Below are 20,187 nucleotides of genomic sequence, written 5' to 3'. Positions count from 1 at the left end.
AAAAGGTCCTGAGTTCAAGCCCCGTTGGGCCACTGAAATAATACACCAGGGGGTTGACTCAGCCTGTCATCCTTCCGAGGTCGGCAAAGTGATTACCAGTGTACTGGGCCGGTGTATACCCCGGTTAAAATAGGTGTACCATATCCCTGTGTCGTAAGAGGCGACCAGGGTTGCGTCAGGAAGGGCATCCGGCGTAAAACCTGTGCCAAATCACTATGCGGATCATACGGATGATCCGCTGTGGCGACCCCTAACGGGAGTAGGCGAAAGAAGAAGAAGATATATATATATATATATATATATATATATATATATATATATATATATATATATATATATATATATATATATATATATATATATATATATATATATATATACAGTATATAGAGTGGAAGATGTTAATCTGAAATCATCAACTTTATGATCATCCTTAACTGAACAAATTCTTGCAAATCTAAGTAGATGAGATGAAAAGACATTGTAACCCATTTTAGTTGGTACAATTGCTTCCTGGAAAGGTGTACAAGACTACCAGGAAACTGAAATCATCAACTTTATGATATACACTTGTACTAAAACCATTTAGTCCGGGAGCCAACCTGTGTACGAGGCTGTTTTAGGGTTGGACCTTACAGCCTCTGCTATAAAATTTTACACCCCCAGGATGTTTAGATATATGTTTGCAGTTCATGAAAACCAATGTTGGCAATTCATAAGCTCTTGCGAAAAATTTTGGCGGACGTTTTTGTTTGAGGAAGATTTGAAAAATTTGATAAAACAGCAATTGTCAATAAAATTTCTAAAAAAATTAAAAAATCACATTCATGAAAAATAAATGTGAACTAAATGTAAGAATTCAATCAGTGCATTGTAAAATGACAAAAAAAATTGCCTTTGTGGAAGTAAACCTCGTAAAAGTACATAATTTTGTGAAAAATGCCTTAAAAATAACGTTTTTTGAAGATGGCCTTTAGAACTTTTCTTATCATAGGCAGATGCTGCATTAGAATACTAATTTCTCTTAATGTGATATGAACATGGTATCCATGGCTAATTAAAACAGCAAATTTGAGTGAGTTCTATCAATTTTTAAAGAGAAAATTAACATTTTTGTCAACCAAAGTTACCCCTACCCCCAAAATCCTCTTCCTCTATTGAACACAGTTCGGTTAAGGTTTGCTGGATCCAGGTTGGGTACTTCACAGTTCACTCTTCCAAAGGAAAATTCAATGGTGTTTGGAGTGACATGGCCCTGGAGCAGACATACAACAATGAAGGGAAGACATCTCTGTTCAAAGGCATATCTCAGGCACCAGCTGCTCGAGATAAATATGTGAAGACAGCACCATTTCTCACAGCTTTATCAGAGAACATAAAGTCTATGGCTAATCTAGGCCAACAGGAATCTACTCATCATGGAGAAACACATAAGCAGGCAACAGAAGAACATATGCATGTTGAGGAGATCAAGAAAGTGATATGCCAGCAGATGATAAACCCATTCCAGTGTAACAACCAAGTGGATCTGCTCAATAGAGCAACTGGTGAGAAGGATGCTTCAAAAGACTTGGTCCATGCTCAAGCTAAGGGCATGGAAGCCATTATGAAAGCAGAAGAGGTGGTCTCTATTAAGATTGAACCACTGAAGCTGGTAACTTTCTCCTCACAGAAGAAATCAAACCCATCAAGGCAACAGAGTTTAATCAGGATCTATCAAGATGAGACTGCAGCTACACGTGTGCTGTGTTTCTATCGAGATGCCGACCCAGTCACAAGACAGATTGCATTTTCCCATGAGTGGACAGACTACCCATCATCCCTGTTTGAGGTTGATCCACGCTTAGCACAGGGGTTTGTAATGCGCAAAGGCAACAAGTCTGATTTCGTGGCAGTGCTAATTGCTGAAGCTGAGCAGGATGTTGTTTTACAGCTGCCATCATTACCACAGAGTGACCTATACACAGTTTATCTGGTAGACACAATGGCATTTGTAAATAAATACCAAAAAATGGGTGTGAAAACATTTGGTGAACTTCCCCAGCTGTATCTTCGCAAGCTCCTGCAGTTGAAACCTGAAATGTGCAACTGTGTCAACATCATTGGTGATCAGTATGATTTTGATGATAGCCATACTTTGAAGGGTCATGAGCAGCAGAGGAGAAACCAGACAGACCAGGCAAGACAATTCTCACCATCCAAGAGTCTAGAAATTCCGGACTGGAATTTACTCATGAAGAATCCAAGAAATAAAGGAAATCTTCAGAACTTCATTGGCACTTCCCTTTGTGAGAGTCCTGAAGCTATTCCGGATGGAGTGACCATCATTCTTGGTGGTATGATGGAAAACAAAGGTCACACTCTTTCCATCACATCAGCATCAAGTTCAGTTCTGGACTTACCTTGTGAAGAACATGAAGAGGCAGACACAAGGATTATTGCTCATCTTGCATATTGTGTGGAATATCTTGATCACCATCGAGCTGTTGTGCATGCAACAGATACAGACATAATTATGCTGTGTATATATCACTTCTGCTGCTTGAACACATTGCAAGAACTCTGGATACAACGGCAGAATCAATACCTACCTATTCATGAGCTGGTAGAAGTGTTGAGCAAGAAGTACCAGAAAATCCTCTTGATGTCGCAGCTACACTTCTGTGCACATATGTGTTGTGTGGATGTGACACAGTGAGCTACCCATTCAGAAGGGGAAAAGAAGAGGTCAGGTCAGGTATGGGAGCATATGCCAGAACAGCGCGTCGCTGCGTCCACTTTCCGCCGGTACTCCAGGGGCCTCCATCTGGCCATCCCCCAGGCAGATGCCAGGCCCATCCCCATCTCCTTGAGATGATGGTCAACCTGCTGCAACCATGAGGCACGTGGTCGGCCCACTGGCCTCCTCCACTCATGAGACTCCCTCGCTGAGAGAATCTGGTGAGCAGGATCAGCATCAGGAAAACGAGCCACATGTCCATACAGCCGCAGCTGACGCTCACGGACTATGCAGGTAACAAATCTCATCCGAGTCTCTCTCAGCAACCGCTCGTTGGACACAAAATCCGACCAGCGATAGCCAAGGATTCTCCGAAGAGACCTGGTACCAAAGGAATTAAGTCTCTGTCTCAGATCCTTGGTCAAAGTCCAAGTCTCGCACCCATAGAGCAAGACTGGAAGTACCAAGGACCTGAAGACTCGGACTTTCGTCCTCCCGCACAGGTACCGGCAGCGCCACACCCCATGATCCAGTGAATCCATGACTCCCCAGGCCCGACCCAGACGTCTATTGACCTCCAGCTCACAACCTGCGGAGACATGAATATCACTGCCAAGGTAAGTGAATCTATCCACGACCTCAACATCCTCACCACAAACAGACACAGACAGGACAGCAGCATCCAAGATGTCACCGAAAGCCTGGATCTTAGTTTTGACCCAAGAAATCCGTAATCCCAACGGCTCCGACTCCTCATTCAGCACCTCGAGGGCCCCCAAGAGGATGTCTAAAGTCTCCGCAAAGATGACTGCATCATCTGCAAAATCAAGGTCCGAGATCTTGACATTGCCAAACGATGCACCGCAACTTGATCTCTCCGACATCCTCCCTAAAATCCAGTCCATACAAGTGCTGAAAAGTGTGGGGGCAAGTACACATCCCTGACGAACTCCAGTAACAACTGGAAATAAGTCAGAGATGGTACCACCACACTTCACAGCACTCTCAGTACCAGAGTAGAGTTCAGACATCAGATCGATCATTTTCGGTGGCACCCCACGAAGACCAAGAATCCTCCAGAGGACATCCCGATTCACTGAATCGAACGCTTTACAGAGATCAACATAGGCTGCAAGCAGCCCCTGCCGAAACTCTCGTCTGCGTTCGGTGAGGACACGAAGGGCAAGGATACGGTCAATCGTTGACCTCTTTGGTGTAAAGCCTGAGTGCTCTGGACGCTGGTGCTCAAGCAGATGGTGGCGAACCCTATCAAGAATTATCCGAGCAAAGACCTTGCCCGGCACTGAGAGCAGCGTCACCCCTCGGTAGTTGTTGCAGTCTTGGCGATCACCCTTCCCTTTCCAGAGAGGGACAACAAGGCCCCTCTTCCAGTCAGTTGGGATGATGCCTGTGTTCCTGTGAAAAGAAGAGCGGCACAGGTTTCTCTGGGACTGATAGGAAACCTTCCCCACCTTGTTGATTTTGGAAGAGATAGTGAAATGGCAGCAACAGAATGTGTCATTGATGAGGCCAGAGTATACTGGACTGCTCTGCATGGCCAAAAAGGGTTCAGCTGTTTGGATACCCTCAGGCAGCATATGTTTGTCTCTTCAAAATTAGACCTTAGGTCACTGCCAGCAACAGAAGATGCGTTTTACTTCCTTGTTTTAAGAGCATTATATCAATTGCTTCTGTATAGACGTGCACATCTCAGTGACCGAGCACTTCCCCAGCCACAACATTTGGCAGAACCCTTATCAATGGAAAACTGGTCCCAATTCTCATGTCTAAGCCAGCCAAGCCAAACATAGACAAAACGGTGTCTTGCATGTGCAAATTATCCAAATGTCTGAAACGATGTTCATGCAAAAAGGCTGCTGTGCCTTGCTGAGTGACATGCATATGCCTTCGTCAGAGAGGTTCATGTGGTGGAGTTGTTTCAGAGAGTGACTCTTCCTCTGAAGAGGATGTTTCATGTCACAATATTGTGTTAATCCATTTCTAATTTTATCTTCCTTAAAACCATGGCATGTAAAAGTATGTTCTTGTTCCTGACCCCATTGATAGTCAAGCATTTCTGAGTTGCATAAATCTTTTGTTGTTTGACATATAACCTTGTCAATTGTAGGTAGGTTAAATCTACACCAATTGTGATATAGGAAATGAACTCCTCTTTAATAAGAGGGGTCATTTGTGTATATAGGTTTAGTGGTTATGATTTTAGGACAATATGAATTACCCCTACCCCCATCCTACATCTTCGCTTTTGCCAACATTGTGTTATCAGAGGGGGCTCGCAAAAGTGTTGACTGTGTTGTTGCGCAAGAGTTTCACCATTGCCAACATTGGTTTTCATATACTCAAAGGGTGTCTCTTTATGAAAATCAACACAAAAATTTTATAGCAGACCGGGCAATTTTTTTTTAATTTTGATCGGTTGGCTCCCGGACTAAAGATGAACTCAGATGACCGATGAAAAATAAAACAAGAAAAAGAGCAATCAGAGATTGCAAACACTCACCAGGAGTTGTTTTGTGTGGTGTACTCTGTGTGGTGTTTGTGTACAGGTGTGTTATGTAATTAATAAGAGACGTCATTACAACTGCCACTTTATAACTGCTGGCAGTGATGACCGGGTACCAAGCTCTCACACTGGTGAGACCCAGAAGACCACGAAGACCATAAACACCCAAATAAACCAAAAAACCCTGACTACCCCAAAGACCCACAAAGATGCTGAAGAACCAAAAGACCCCTCAGACCTCAACACCATTTAGACCCCTTACACCCTTCAGACAGATAAGACAGCTGAGATCCTTGACCACTTGGACCACTTGGACCTTCTTTCATCACAAATGAAATTTCAAGTAAATATAATAAATATCACCAATATTCCAAATAAATTTGTGGAAAATAAATGTTTGGATGATGATTGGTGTAAATCATGACAACACAGTAAATCTGTGACGTCAGTCTCTGCAACGACGTGTGGAGAGGTGAGCGTAGCGAGCCGGTCCATGCTAGTTTATGATAAAAATCAGGTTCACACCTTTGTCTTGAGAGGACGATTCATCCACGATCTCAGACTTGATCTTCACTTTCAAAACATGATCTGAAAAAATACAAAACATCATTAAAAAATAAAATTTACTTCAACATGACTGAATTAAGATGTTGTTTCAATCACACACGTTACCACACCCAAATGAATCAGATAACTTTACTCAAATTAACCAGGTTAACTCAAACTTATCCTTTACCAATACAAAGAAATAAGGCCAAAAACGATGTATGGTGAAAGATCTACAGGGTGTTCCAAAAAGACAACTTTGGTTGTTAATATTGTTGCGGATCCGGGGTTTGAGGCTCGCGATGAGGGGAAACACTCGGGTCCCTCCCGAATGCCCGTTCTTGATGCCACCGGGCACAGATAACTCCACGTGCCGAGAGGTTGCTAAGCAACCATGAACGCTGATTGGTACTGCCAATCCTGGCAGGATTACACTACTTCATGTGTTTCTGTTTCCGGTGGATTGACCGCACCAAGTGAGTTCCGTGCCCTCGATGCGTACTTGTGTTAACTGACCGTAGCAGGTACAGCCGAGCAGAGCTGCCAAGTACACACCAGTAACAAGAGCAAATTCGTGGTACAGAACTTCCAGGAGAACGTGTGTGTGGACTAGGCTGAACCAATAGGAACAAGACAGAACGAGCTGGGTACATTTATCAAAAATCAGGTTTATTGATAATTATGGCGAGGAGGGGGCATGTGGCACAATAATAAAAGGTTTTAATGCAAGAACAATGTCAACAGCATGGATTCATGGGGTGAGGCAAAAGATATGCAAGTATTTACAAGAGGACAGAGTGTGGAGCTCACCCGATACAGATAATTTGCTCATTCTTAACTTACACGAACATGACAGGCGCCATCAGACACACACCCAAGGAAATTGGAATAGCAAGAAAGATCGAGACAGCTCGAGGTGATTGCAACCTTGAGAATACCTGGAGCAGCCGACGGACCAGCGTGAACCCAGTCGCTTCGGTGGGGGAAAGAGGGAGGGAAATGGGGCGTCTACGGTGCATGAATGAGGTGCAAATTAGGTGCAAGTGATGTTTTGAGAAGAGAAAAATGAGAAGAGGTGCGTGTCTGGTGGAGAGCAGAATGGGGCTTCTAAAAGTGTGAACCAGAGTCCAGGAAAAAGTACACCTGGGAATGGAGAGACCACACGGACTGGTGTCTGGAGAACAAGCACAAGTGAGCGAAGTCCAACACCAGGCAGAAGGACAGATCCAGCAGAGAGTTCCTGGCCACGTGGTCCAAACACACTGACTTACACAAACCTTCTCCTCTATCTCCGTTACACCTCATTCCCTCTGGACGCACGAACAATCAACACAAATCACCAACCGTCCTTTTCAGGACTCACTGATGGTCACACCTCACTCACACCAATTAATCTCACACCACACACATTCTCCCTTCACAACTCTGAAAACAGTTTCCCTTGCACATTCCACTCCCCCCCTTTATTTGGACCCATGTGAACCCGCCGACTCTTCTTCTCTTGTTTCCCAGAATGACTGTGACACCTGTTCGTACCTGTGACAAGTGACTGACGAGGAGGCGGTTTATGTACGTGACACAAGGATTTCTACATCGTCACACCGCTTGTGTGTACGTTCTCTTTACAAATCATTATAAACAACTTCTTACAAACTGTCCGGTTCTCTGTTTGTGTTTGTTAATCTATTTTTTATTAATTTACACTTTATCCCTGAATATTGATGGTCAAGGTCGAACGGCGGTCTAAACAAACATTTGGAGATCACAGACACCTCCTTGTTGTTATTATAATTGTCATTATAAACAATAAACTACTGTGTGAACATGAAGAACGAGTTTGTGGTTCCAACCTACGTACGGAGGGAACGAATCATCGACGAACTCGGACTCGACCTTCACTTTCACAACGGGATCTGAAACACAAACAAATCCGTTAAATAAAAACGAAACTTTCAGGAAGAACAAGATGTCGGTCCGGAGTGAACGTCACGTACCGGGTCCGGGCTCCTCGTCCTCGGGTGAACCGACCGTGGACCCGCTGTGTGAGGGACGGACTCTCGGATCGACCGTGTTTCCTCCATCGAAGCCGCTCGTGGTTCTCAGGGTGTTCGTTTTGTGATCTTCCACACAGAGATCTCGGATCATCGCGCATCGTCCTCACTCGAGGACACTGAACACGTGACTGGAGAGGCTGAAATATTCCGGCAAAATAAAACCACGTGATCACGAAAGTCATCGAATCGCAGTTTCTCAGCGGCAGATTCGCGCCGCCCCAGTCACGTGACCGACGAAACAATGAGGAAAACTAATTAATTGATCGTGTCACGAGAAAAACGACCAAACCGTTAAAATTCTAAATAAAATGATGAGATTAATATTACAACTGTGTTGCAATGCCATCGTCATCCACAAGGTCATGATATTCAACAAGATACCACCTGCAATGGAGGCAGGGGGACCAAGTCAAAGGGGAAAAATATGAAACACTTGGGTACGCGTGGTAGGCCCCATTGTGATGTCATAGGCCCTGTTGTGCTGCCGTAGGCCCCGTGGCATGCTGCCGGGCTATTCTAACGTATGCCCCCATTTTACCCCCGAGACCCCATCCATAACAATATTGTTGCGTACGGGCAGGGTCGGGTGAGAAGACCACTTAGTGGGGCAAGCTACGTCGATTCCCACCAGATTCCCCGGAATTGGAGGCCGTCGCTCATAGATAATTCCGTGACACGGCGGTTCGCTTAACCGACTGTGGACGCCATTAAGTCAACTGCGTGACCAAGGTTCCTTCTGTCTAGAATCAGGTTACCTCATTAACCACGCGGTTTAACCACCTTGGAACCACGCCCTCGGTACGCCTTGTCCGAACCGGATCACTCTCCCGGATCGGATCACCTTTCCGGATCGGATGCAGCCGAGCGGCACTGCCAAGGACGTATCGGCGAAAAGGAACAGATTGTTGGGAATAAAGACCCGGCTGAACTTAGATCCAAACCATGCTGGACCAATGGAGGAAAGGACAAAGGTGAGCTGGGAACATTTCTACAATTATTATTTATTTACAATAAGCGAGGAAAAGCATGTGGCACAACAAAAGGTTTATTGGGGATGTAATGCAGGGAAAAATGAGAGAGGTGTGGTGCGACAATTATACAACCAACTTAGAAAAGCGGACACAGTGCAGACTTGACGCGAGATTAATAAAAGCAACAACAATCACAACAATGAAGATTTATAAGGCTTATCTAATGGACAGGCGCCAACACACTCAGACACACACTCAGACAAAATAACCCCAATGAAAGGTAAAGGACTTTTGTAGCCAGGGAGGGAGGGAGTTGAGGTCACAGTTTTGGTACCTGAGCGTTTCGGGGGAATGGATGCTCCGGGGTGCGGCACCAAATAAAAGCTGTGCAGCTCGGTCCAGAGCCGCACGTGTGGTCATTGTGTCTGCATCAGGAGCTTGAGTGGAGGAGAGCGGAGTCCAAAATGGCGAGAGTTGAGCAGTGGCAGGACCAGCCAAGAGGGTTGGTTGAGGTCGTTTTGGTGGGGACCAGTAGGCTGGCCGTCGAGGTGAGACGTCAGCAGAGCCAAGCAGCGGAACACCTTCGCAACGACTCCTTCAATTCCCTTTCCCACTTCTCCTTCCAACGGCCCCCACAACAACAACCTTCCCATTCAACTCAATACCTTCGCATCCAACAATTTCGACTGACTTCTTCACCCCAACTCTGAGGATTGCTCCTTACTTTATAGATCACGGAGCTCGGGGAGGAGCCATGGCGAAACCGACGTCATCGTCCGATCCGAGCATCCCGATTGGACCGGGCCTTCATGTGGTCCGCCTTTCTGGGCGGGTTTTCGGCCAGACGCTAGTTTGAATGGGGGGGAATAAAATAAAAGGGGAAAAATGATCGAATAACCTAAGTATAGCCCATCGCAACGCACCCCGGGGTCTTCCCACAACACAAGGAAGGGATCTATCAACACGTATATTAATGGGATAACTGACTCGGGACAACTCTCTGTTGTATGCAAACGGTTCCGAGAACCGTAACAATCTTAAAGCGTGCCATGTCACCCTCATCATCCACCAATTATCCTGTGTTATTCCTCAATGGACAAATATTTTATTTACCTTTTTACACCTGTTTTCCTTGTCACTGTTGTTTTAGTGTGTGCTGTTGAAGTATGTCATGGATCCCAACTCCTCCACCGACGGAGAAGCCCATTGTACCATTTGCGGAGAGTTGGTGTTACACACAGGTATGCATGTGAATTCACCTGTGTTTCTGATTTTTTTAGCTGGCCGAATTGTTAGCTCATCTGGAACATAGTTTCATCAAACTTCAGTGGGAGGTGATCTGAAACCCGCCGTACAGGGCAGACCTTTCCCGATCTGCGGACCACGAGTTTGACCGCTCGAAGGAGGCCTTACATGGCAAGCACTTAAGTTCACGATGTGAGGCATTATGTTTTTGGGGTGTACGTCCGTGCGTTCGTCCACCCGTGATCATTGTTTGTCGCCACGATAACTTGTGAACCACTGAAGGGATTGGTGGAAGTAAGTGCTTTGATGCAAAGGTCAACTCATAAGATTTTGGGGTCAAAGGTCATGTTACCTTCAGCTGAAGGTAGCAGATTTCACTTTCCATGATAACTTGTTAACCGCGAAAGCGATTTTGACCAAACTTCTCATAACTATGGACAATGACACATGCACGAACGCATAAAATTTGGGTTGAAAAGGTCAAAAACCGAAGGTCAAGTGCCCGTTCATTGAAAATCCGTGTGACTGCAATAACTTGTGAACCACTCAAGAGATAATAATAGTATATTTCCTTAAAAGGAACGTTTGATGGAGGAGGAGCCTTGGAGGCCCATCGAAGGTTGCCCTCTTATTACCAACCTGTGGTTGTTTGGCCATGTTCTATCCTTATAAATGCTGAACGTCAAGCAAGGAAGCAGAACGTGTGTTTTTAATGTCTTTGGTGTGACTCAGCCAGGGTGACAAACCACCACCCTCCCAGGCTTAGAGTGGATGCTCCAACAATGACACCACCGAGTCTGGTTTTTAAACGTTCTTGAAAAACGTACGGACTGTAATACAAAGATGAACTGATTCAACTTCAGATTGAACAGATCAATGGTCAAGTGAACTTTGTAAATCATGATGCACATCACAACTGGAGTTAGAATCGTCTCATGTTGGCTCTCTTCGAGTCTTTTCTCTTTCTCTGTCTCCATCTCTCTCTCCCTCCCTCTTCCACTCTCGATCTCCAACACTATCTCCATCTCTCTCCCTCCCTCTTCCTCACTATCTCTCCCCTCCCCCTCTCTCCCTGTACCTCTCCCCCTCTCTTTCTCTGTCTCCATCTCTCTCCCTCCCTCTTAAACTCTATCTCCATCTCTCTCACTCCCTTTACCTCGATCTCTTTCCCACTCTCTCTCGAGTCACATGTCCATACCACCACAGTTGACGCCCACTGACTCTCCAGGTGGGTTTGGAGATTTTTTTTAGGAATTCATGCACTTTCCCCAAAAGTTTAGTAAACTGCCCATTTTGACACACTTCTGGTCACCTGATCGACATGACTTCCACAATTTAACACCCCTACCCTGGTCATTCTGACTTGGGGGTTGGGGGGGGTCTGGAGAAATTTCTGAAGGAATTTACTCAGTCCACCATTTTGACCGACTTAAAGTCACGTGACCGGGAAGAGCTTTGCAATCCTCATTACCATTCAGGAGCAGAACCGAGCTGCCAAATTTCAGTCTGATCAGCACAGCGATTTCACAAGAGAAATCGAAACAGGACACAGACGTGAGGGACAGATGGGCAGACTTTGCACGATGACAATACCTGATCTTGAATTCCAATTCCAGAAAAGTTCACAATAAAGGAAAATGTGAAGCATGAAAACACAGAGAAAAAATTCTTCAACAGGAGGTTCCCAGCTACTTACCTTTCCCCTTGTTTACACCTGACTCGTGTTCCTCACAAAAAGAAAAAGATCCGAAACACATTTGGTTCTCAGGATCTTGGGCACAAGGGATTGACATGTCAGGATCAAAGGGCAGGAATATCCTTTGTCCACCTGCAGGAATGACGGATGAAATGTGAACTGGGGGAAAGGAACTAATATCACCGGACCTGGAGGTTACCTGATCCCTGGCCTGGTTTTGGAACACAAATTTGGTAGCTTTCTCACTGGTGTGTGTGGAGAAGATGTTGGAAGGAATTTACGCGACTGCCATTTTGACACAGTTACAGTCACGTGATCGCCTTGACCTCCAAAATTTAGCATCTCAGTGGATGATGACGTCATTTTGAAAAAAATTCCTGTGGACCCTTTTATCCCGAGATGACCCTCAAACATTTTCATACTGATTGGTTGCAGCGTTCCACAAATGCAATTATGACGTCAAAAAAATCACTCATTCCCCATGAGGAGTACTTGCCATGTGTAAAGTTTAATTTTTTTTTCCTTGGTGTTGTTTCAGAGATATAGATGTCCAAAGTTTTTCCATTTTTCCAATATGGCTGCCACACCACATGACCTATGACGTCCTAATTATCATTAAAACATTCTACATGAGTCGTCACACCTTGGGTGAAATGTCGTTATTCCCACCTGTTTTTCGTGTTCGTCATTCCCACCTGTTTAGTGTTCATCATTCCCACCTGTTTCGTGTTCATCATTCCCACCTGTTTAGTGTTCGTCATTCCCACCTGTTTAGTGTTCGTCATTCCCACCTGTTTAGTGTTCGTCATTCCCACCTGTTTAGTGTTCGTCATTCCCAGCTGTTTAGTGTTCGTCGTTCCCACCTGTTTAGTGTTCGTCTTTCCCATCTGTTTAGTGTTCGTTATTCCAACCTGTTTCATGTTCGTTATTCCCATCTGTTTAGTGTTCGTTATTCCCACTTGTTCAGTGTTCGTCATTCCCACCTGTTTAGTGTTCGTTATTCCCACCTGTTTCGTGTTCGTTATTCCCACCTGTTTGGTGTTCGTTATTCCCACCTGTTGAGTGTTCGTTATTCCCACCTGTTTAGTGTTCGTTATTCCCACCTGTTTAGTGTTCGTTATTCCCACCTGTTTAGTGTTCGTTATTCCCACCTGTTTAGTGTTCGTTATTCCCATCTATTTAGTATTCGTTATTCCCACCTGTTTAGTGTTCGTTATTCTCACCTGTTTAGTGTTCGTTATTCCCACCTGTTTAGTGTTCGTTATTCCCACCTATTTAGTATTCGTTATTCCCAACTGTTTAGTGTTCGTTATTCCCACCTGTTTAGTGTTCGTTATTCCCACCTGTTTAGTGTTGGTTATTCCCACCTGTTTAGTGTTCGTTATTCCCACCTGTTTAGTGTTGGTTATTCCCACCTGTTTAGTGTTCGTTATTCCCACCTGTTTAGTGTTCGTTATTCCCACCTGTTTAGTGTTCGTTATTCCCACCTGTTTAGTGTTCGTTATTCCCACCTGTTTAGTGTTCGTTATTCCCACCTGTTTAGTGTTCGTTATTCCCACCTGTTTAGTGTTCGTTATTCCCACCTGTTTAGTGTTGGTTATTCCCACCTGTTTAGTGTTCGTTATTCCCACCTGTTTAGTGTTCATTATTCCCACCTGTTTAGTGTTCGTTATTCCCACCTGTTTAGTGTTCGTTATTCCCACCTGTTTCGTGTTCGTTATTCCCACCTGTTTCGTGTTCGTTATTAACCTCCGCCATCGAAGATGGAAGGAGGTTACTGTTTTCACCCGTTTGTTTGTTTGTGAACAGTATTACGGAAAAAACTCCTCGACGGATTTCGACGAAACTTGGTGGGGGGATTAGATATGGTCCAAAGATCATGCCATTATATTTTGGACTTGGTCCAAAGTCCAATATGGCCGCCATGGCGGCCATTTTGAAAAAATATTTGAATTTTTGTTTTTGCATTTCTTCATGTTTTACGTGATTTCCAACCCCACCCCCCCCCAAAAAAAAATTTGTGAGAGAAAAAAAAACAAAATTTGTGTTTTTTTTCTCTAACGATTTTTTTTTTAGAGAATGAATTGAGTATGTGGAGTACGAATTGAGTCGTGAGGACGAATGAATTGAGTATGTAAAAGTTAAAAGTAAAAGGGAAAGTTGCAAACTATAACTCTGTGAGCACTGTTGACGTCAAATTGAATGAATAGGATATCAGGTTCACTTGAGTGACCGAGCAGTATTGGCAGCGGAGGTTTTGCACTCTACCGAGTGCTCCCCCTCTGTTCCCACCTGTTTCATGTTCGTTATTCCCACCTTCTAATTTTTATTTGTAGGTAATTACCACCTACGAAGTTTAGAGACTACTCGTGTTTTCATACAACTCGTGTGTGCCTGTACGTGCGTGGCCGTACGTGCAAAATAAAATAAAAACTTTCAAACTGAATGCCAGACACAACAACCACACAGGTTGTACCTTCGCTCTCGCGTGCCCGTACGTGCAAAAAAAAAAAATATATATTTTCAAACCGCGTGCCAGAAACAACAACCACACAGGCCGTTCATTCGCTCTCGTGTGCCCTAAGTGCGTAGCCGTAAGTGTGTGGCCGTACGTGCAAAAAAATAAAAAACTTTCAAACAACCACACAGGCCGTTCCTTCGCTCTTGTAAACGACGACTGCATTGGGGCATTGTGTTTATCTTTAAATGCGCATAAGAAATCGAGAAATTATTAGAATACAGTGAGTCATCACTGTCTGGAAGTCCGTATGTTGTAACCCGTAATGGGGAATGCGCTCTAACTTGGCCATAACTTGGGAACCACTTGTCCGATTAATTTCAAACCTTGAAAAGGCAAACAAACAGAGATTGCTGGAATTATAGATAGAAGATAGACACTGTGGGTGCAAAACGCCAAGCAACGTGTCCTGTCATTGGGAACTGAGGATCTCTTCCCAACGGCAACACCGACGCAGCTTCATCCCCCATGCTTCGTGTGTAGAATACACTTTGCAGTGGAGGATGATTTCCTTCTCCTCTGAGCTCCAGCTCTGTTCACTTATTTTTCTCCGATTTGGCTGGAACCTCGTAGTTCTTGGTTGTGGAACAGGTGACACCTTTCAGCTTTGATGTGGAGCTCTGTCCTCTCGTGAGGCAGGGATTCTATTCCTCGCTGGAGAAGGTGGTCATTATCCTTTTCAGCACACATTCCGGCTGTTCGGTGCGGCCGCACAGACTTAGGCCTCAGCCTACCAGGTGTCTGTGTCCCGTCAGTCATTTTCTCTGACTAACCTATATATTAATACTGAAGGACAAATTTTGTGCTCCTCCTAGCGGTCACGTCACGTTTTTCTCGGTACTGTGACCTGGACTGAAAGAAACTTCGTACCTGGAAGAGTGCATCGCACATAGAGGCAATAGCCAACCTTCAACTCTGAAGCAGAATAAACACTTTTCGTTGAGACGGGGGCGAGCATTGAAGAGGCGGGGGCGGGGATGAAGAAACGGGGGCAGGGAGTGAAGAGGCGGGGGGCAAGGTAAGCAAATTTTGGGGGGGGGGAAAGCAAATTGAAAGCGGGAGACAGGGGAAATGGGGCGGAGGATGAGTGGGCGGGGGCTGGGGTGAATTAGGCGGGGTTGAGTGTGAGGGGTGGACAGGGCGGGGGGGGCCCGGGGACAGGTGGGGCGGGGAATCAAGAGACGGGAGGCGGGGAGTGAAGAGGCGGGGGCGGGGCCGGGGTAATTACATTTTTGGGCGGGGGTAAGCAAATTGAAGGCGGGGGGTGGGAGGCGGGGGGGAATGGGGCAGGGGCGGGGGATGAGTATCCGGAGGCAAGCACGCCCTGTCCAGTCCATGTCCCTCGAGTGTGGGTGAGCTGGTGAGGGTGGTTGAATGAACGGAATCCGTCTGTGACGGGGTTTCTGCTAGTTGTCATTGTCAGGCATATTTTTGTTGCAGTCAGCCATTTTACTTTCCCCAAGAGATTGGAGGACCTTAGCTGCTTCAAAGGGGTTACCGCAAACACTCAGAGGAGTCGTGTCAAGAAGGTATATGCCAGGGCTGTGTTTCTGCCTGCTTGCATTCTCCTTCCTCGTTTGCCGAATAGGTCGACATTGCTCGCAATCACTCACGGGGGGGGGGGGGGGGGAGGCGTATCCACAACAAAACTCTTCTCACCAGTGTGACTTTGTTTCTGTTTATTCAAGGAGGACAACTCACGAAAAAAAAACTTTCAAAACACAGAACACTTGTACGGTTTCCCCCCAGTGTGAGTTCGTGCATGGATATTCAAGTTTGATAATTGACTAAAAACCTTCGAACACACTAAACACTCGTACGGTTTCTCCCCAGTGTGAGTTCGTTTGTGTTTGTTCAAGTTTGATAATTGACTAAAAACCTTCGAACACACGAAACACTCGTACGGTTTCTCCCCAGTGTGAGTTCGTGTGTGTGTATTCAAGGTTGATAATTGACTAAAATCCTTGGAACACACAGAACACGTGTGAGGTTTCTCCCCAGTGTGAGTTCGTGTGTGGTTATTCAAGTTTGATAATTGACGAAAAACCTTCGAACACACAGAACACGTGTGAGGTTTCTCCCCCGTGTGAGTTCGTGTGTGTGTGTTCAAGTTTGATAACCGACTAAAAACCTTCGAACACACAAAACACTCATACGGTTTCTCCCCAGTGTGAGTTCGTGTGTGTGTATTCAAGATTGATAACTGACTAAAAACCTTCGAACACACAGAACACTCAAACGGTTTCTCCCCAGTGTGAATTCGTTTGTGTTTATTCAAGTGTGATAAGTAACTAAAATCCTTCGAACACACAGAACAGGTGTGAGATTTCTCCCCAGTGTGAGTTCGTGTGTGGTTATTCAAGTTTGATAATTGACAAAAAACCTTCGAACACACAAAACACTCATACAGTTTCTCCCCAGTGTGAGTTCGTGTGTGTGTGTTCAAGTTTGATAACCGACTAAAAACCTTCGAACACACGAAACACTTGTACAGTTTCTCCCCAGTGTGAGTTCGTTTGATGTTCTCCCGTTGGTTGGGATGATGATTGAAATGATCTTCGTTGAAGAACTGTGCTGAGTTAGTCAAAAAAACGTTTTTCATTTGTTTCTCTGCAAAGAAAAAGGAACCGCCATAACTAATTAGGTCATGATGTGGTTACTGCACAGAATTGTGGGATAACATCAGTGTCAGGTTAATTCAATGTGGGGGACACGATAGATTTAAAGGGAAAAACAAGTGAAATCCTTCAATATACAGCGCGTGTGGTGAAGCAAATGAGTACACTAATGTTAAAATAAGCAATTTATGCTTTTTGAGTTGAAAAACAATAAAAAAGCGTACTTAATAGTTGAAATGTAAAAATCTTGTTATTATTGTGATAAGCACCTTTATATATAACAGAATGAATGAAATCGTTCGATACAGCGTGGCAGGGGACCGCAAAAGAATGATAGCAGAAGAAGAACTTAGCTTTCAGCATCCGGCAATCGGCGCGAAATGCGATGGTGGGCGGAAGTGACGTCTTTCGTTCATTCGAACATGAGGGAAGCGTTTCTTCATTTTTTTTCCGTCAAGCAATAAATTAAATGGTTTTCACATATATAATACATTAGTTTCACAAATTTCCATTGAAATACTCGGGTATTTCCATCAATTGTCGCCATTTCCGTCGAGGTTACGCACTGCATCTACCGGACGTCCGTCATTGGCTGTCTTGAGGCACGTGGGGGGGAGGGGACAGGGGACACCGGAGACGTGGTAGACGACGCCGGGGACATTTCAAACTCGGTGCAATTGTATACAGCGCACGCGCTGTAAAAAACATGGGGGACATGGGGGACATTTAAAGGAAAGAGAAATCGATGTGAGTTTTCCATGTTTGATGATTACAAATAACCAACCAGCAGATGAACTGAGATGATCATGGTGAAACAAAGCAACAAGAGCAATCAGAGATCACAGACCCTCACTCGGACTTGTTTTGTGTGGTGTTTGTGTAGTTTTTTGCACAAACACTCAAACCGCTGGCCAGAGGGCAAGGATCTATGTACACACAAACTAAGAAGTAACTAATTCTGGGGAATCCTCCATGTACATGAATGTTCTCCCCCAGTGTACATTTCCAAAACCGTAACACTCTTACAACTCACAAAGTTAAAATGTGAAACATGAAATAGCACATGAGAAAAAACAACAACCATTAGGTATCTGCAGTTACATACCTGTCCCCTTGTTTACACCTGGCTCTTGATCGGCTCTGTGTACCTCACGAGATGATACGGATCCAGAACTTACGGGACCCTCTGGGATTGACATTTCTGAATCAAAGGTCCGGAGTAGCTTTCGTGCACCTGCAAGAGTGAAGAATGAAACGTGAACTTTCACACGCACACACCTACCTACACACGTGTACACTGTGCACCCGGACAAACAAATCGTCGTGGAGGTGGCCAGGTTCGAATCCCGCTCCAGACTGCAGTTGTTGCAGGGGTGCTGGGGTTCGAATCCCACGACCTAAATTCGTGGTAGCCAGACGGTTAACACCGCCCAACTTCCCGGGACAGTCGAGCGGTCTATATATTCCTCGGAGGCGGACACGTTCATTGACATGGATTTCAGCGCGTGCTTGAAGGGTGCGGCGGCTGGCAACGCCGCTGTATGGGGGAAAACAACAGAGCCCAGTGAGGGTAGTAGCGGACAGCGAAGGAGGATTTGGAATGGAACGGAAGGAGGATTACGGAGGATGGACAGCACGACCACGAGGGGGTTTGATCCACAAACCTCTCCATAAATACATGAAATGCGGTTTCTTTGAAAGGGAATACATTGAATGAAACACAAATATTTATCAGAACAACAATGGAGATGAAATGTAACGAATATAATAAACAATTATTCTGCTTGAGGCCTCGCACACACAGACAAAGGGTGACAAACGAAAATAAAACCCCCCTTTTTAAATACACCGATACTCAGTCTGGCCCTCGTCGATCTGGTGTTGGGGAGCTTCGTCTGGCACGTGCACTTGTAGGCAAAATGGAGCCGTCTCTTGTCGAACCCGTGAGGAAGGCGCCTCCACCATCCACGTGAACACGCAGGCAGAATGGCGCTTCGCTTGAAGCAGTTTTCCACACTCTCCACGCAGAAATCTGGCTGGCTCCTCCTCGATCGGCTCTGCTCAATTTCCTCTGCTTGATCACTCCAGACGTGCAATCAACCCTGCTCGATCCGCTCTCTCCGAAGCCTCCTCGCCAAGCACACAATGAGCCTTCGATCCTCCTGTCTTTCTTATCCTCTGTCTCCTCCGCCCATGGGGCGTGGCCTCTTCGCCTCCAAACCAGGGAAGGCAGGCTTCTCCTGTTGTTTCAGGGACTGACGTCCCGAGCTTACGGCCCAGCTTGGAATATAAAAACATCGGGGAAATAACAGAGGGTAATCACGTACAGGGGAACTCATCTTCGCTCCCCAAGCTACGTAACACCGCACCACCCCTCGTGTGGTGACACGTAACACTGAAGCTCACAGATTCCCTGACTTATATGCAGCGAGAAGATTCTTCCCGTCCACAGACCATGCGACACTCTTAAATCCTATCTTTACTGTTAAATCAGATCATCTTCCCCATAATCACAACAATATTGTTACGGATCTGGAAACCATATGCATTCAACATACAGATGTCCCAAAAGTCAGTTATGTCGTTAAGTATGTGTGTCGTCAGATCCCCTTCCTTTTGTCTAGTGGGAGAATCAAAGGCGTGCGTTGCGATTTCTTTTGGTGATGTTATTACATCGAACAAGCCGTCCAACAAAAATCCCATCTGCATGACTGCTCGGCCCATCACGACCCACCACCAACCAGCTGCCTTCTCGCACCCTGACGTGCCAAGGCAAGATCTCGCGGTTCCGGTTTCTCGGCTCCCACAAACGTTGTGACTCTTTCACGACGATCTTTTACAACATTGATACTGTTGCTCGACAAGTACGAACCCGCGTGGAAGAGTGGGTGGGGTTTCCCGGCAGGGGCAGAAACCCCGCCCAGGAAGGGCGAGTCCATGGGAGCCTGCCCAATCAGGGCGGGTAGTGAGAGCTGTTCGAGCGAGCCCCGCCCCGTTGAGGGAGGTCCATAAATTCCCGATCACTCTCTGAGGCGGTGTTTTGGGGGTTGTTACAAAGGGGTTGTTACGAAGGTCGTTCTGAGGTTTTTGACAGGGTTCTGGTGGTTGAGAGTCGAGTGATGAAGAAGGGTCTTGGAGGAAGTTGTCCACGAGTTTCTGACAAGGTTTTGGATAGGGCTCTGAGGGTTGTTATTGAGCGCGCAGTTCTTTTGAAGCGGAGGGTTGAGCAGAAGGTCGTGAAGGCGTCGAAAGTGTCCCTGCTGGCCCTCCACAAGGAAAGGAAAGAGCGTCCCTGA

At 45.6% G+C, this 20,187-nt stretch overlaps 1 protein-coding gene across 3 annotated transcripts in view; it reads right to left on the bottom strand.

Annotated features, from left to right (window-relative positions):
• Positions 1-3,870: 3,870 nt before the first annotated feature.
• LOC147007572 (uncharacterized) overlaps positions 3,871-20,187 on the bottom strand; it is an 18,817-nt gene continuing 2,500 nt past the window's right edge. For 2 of the 3 annotated variants that reach the window (XM_085866881.1, XM_085866880.1), the window contains exons 2-3: positions 17,997-18,125; positions 15,938-16,883 (exon numbers count right to left, since the gene is read on the bottom strand). In XM_085866881.1, coding sequence (XP_085723007.1) covers positions 15,988-16,883; positions 17,997-18,090 — 990 coding nt within the window. In that variant the 5' untranslated portion in view covers positions 18,091-18,125 and the 3' untranslated portion in view covers positions 15,938-15,987. Of the gene's footprint in view, positions 5,832-7,639; positions 7,703-7,783; positions 7,981-15,937; positions 16,884-17,996; positions 18,128-20,187 lie in introns of those variants that run through there. The other variant, XM_085866883.1, reaches the window with a different exon arrangement.

The sequence above is a fragment of the Eptatretus burgeri genome, unplaced genomic scaffold (assembly GCF_056783735.1).
Source record: "Eptatretus burgeri isolate ZD-2024b unplaced genomic scaffold, Ebu_testis_v1 Ebu_testis_scaffold_97, whole genome shotgun sequence".
In the NCBI taxonomy this organism is placed as follows: Eukaryota; Metazoa; Chordata; class Myxini; order Myxiniformes; family Myxinidae; genus Eptatretus; species Eptatretus burgeri.
The sequence above is the reverse complement of the archived record's forward strand: the minus strand, read 5'-3'. Positions and strand labels throughout refer to the sequence as shown.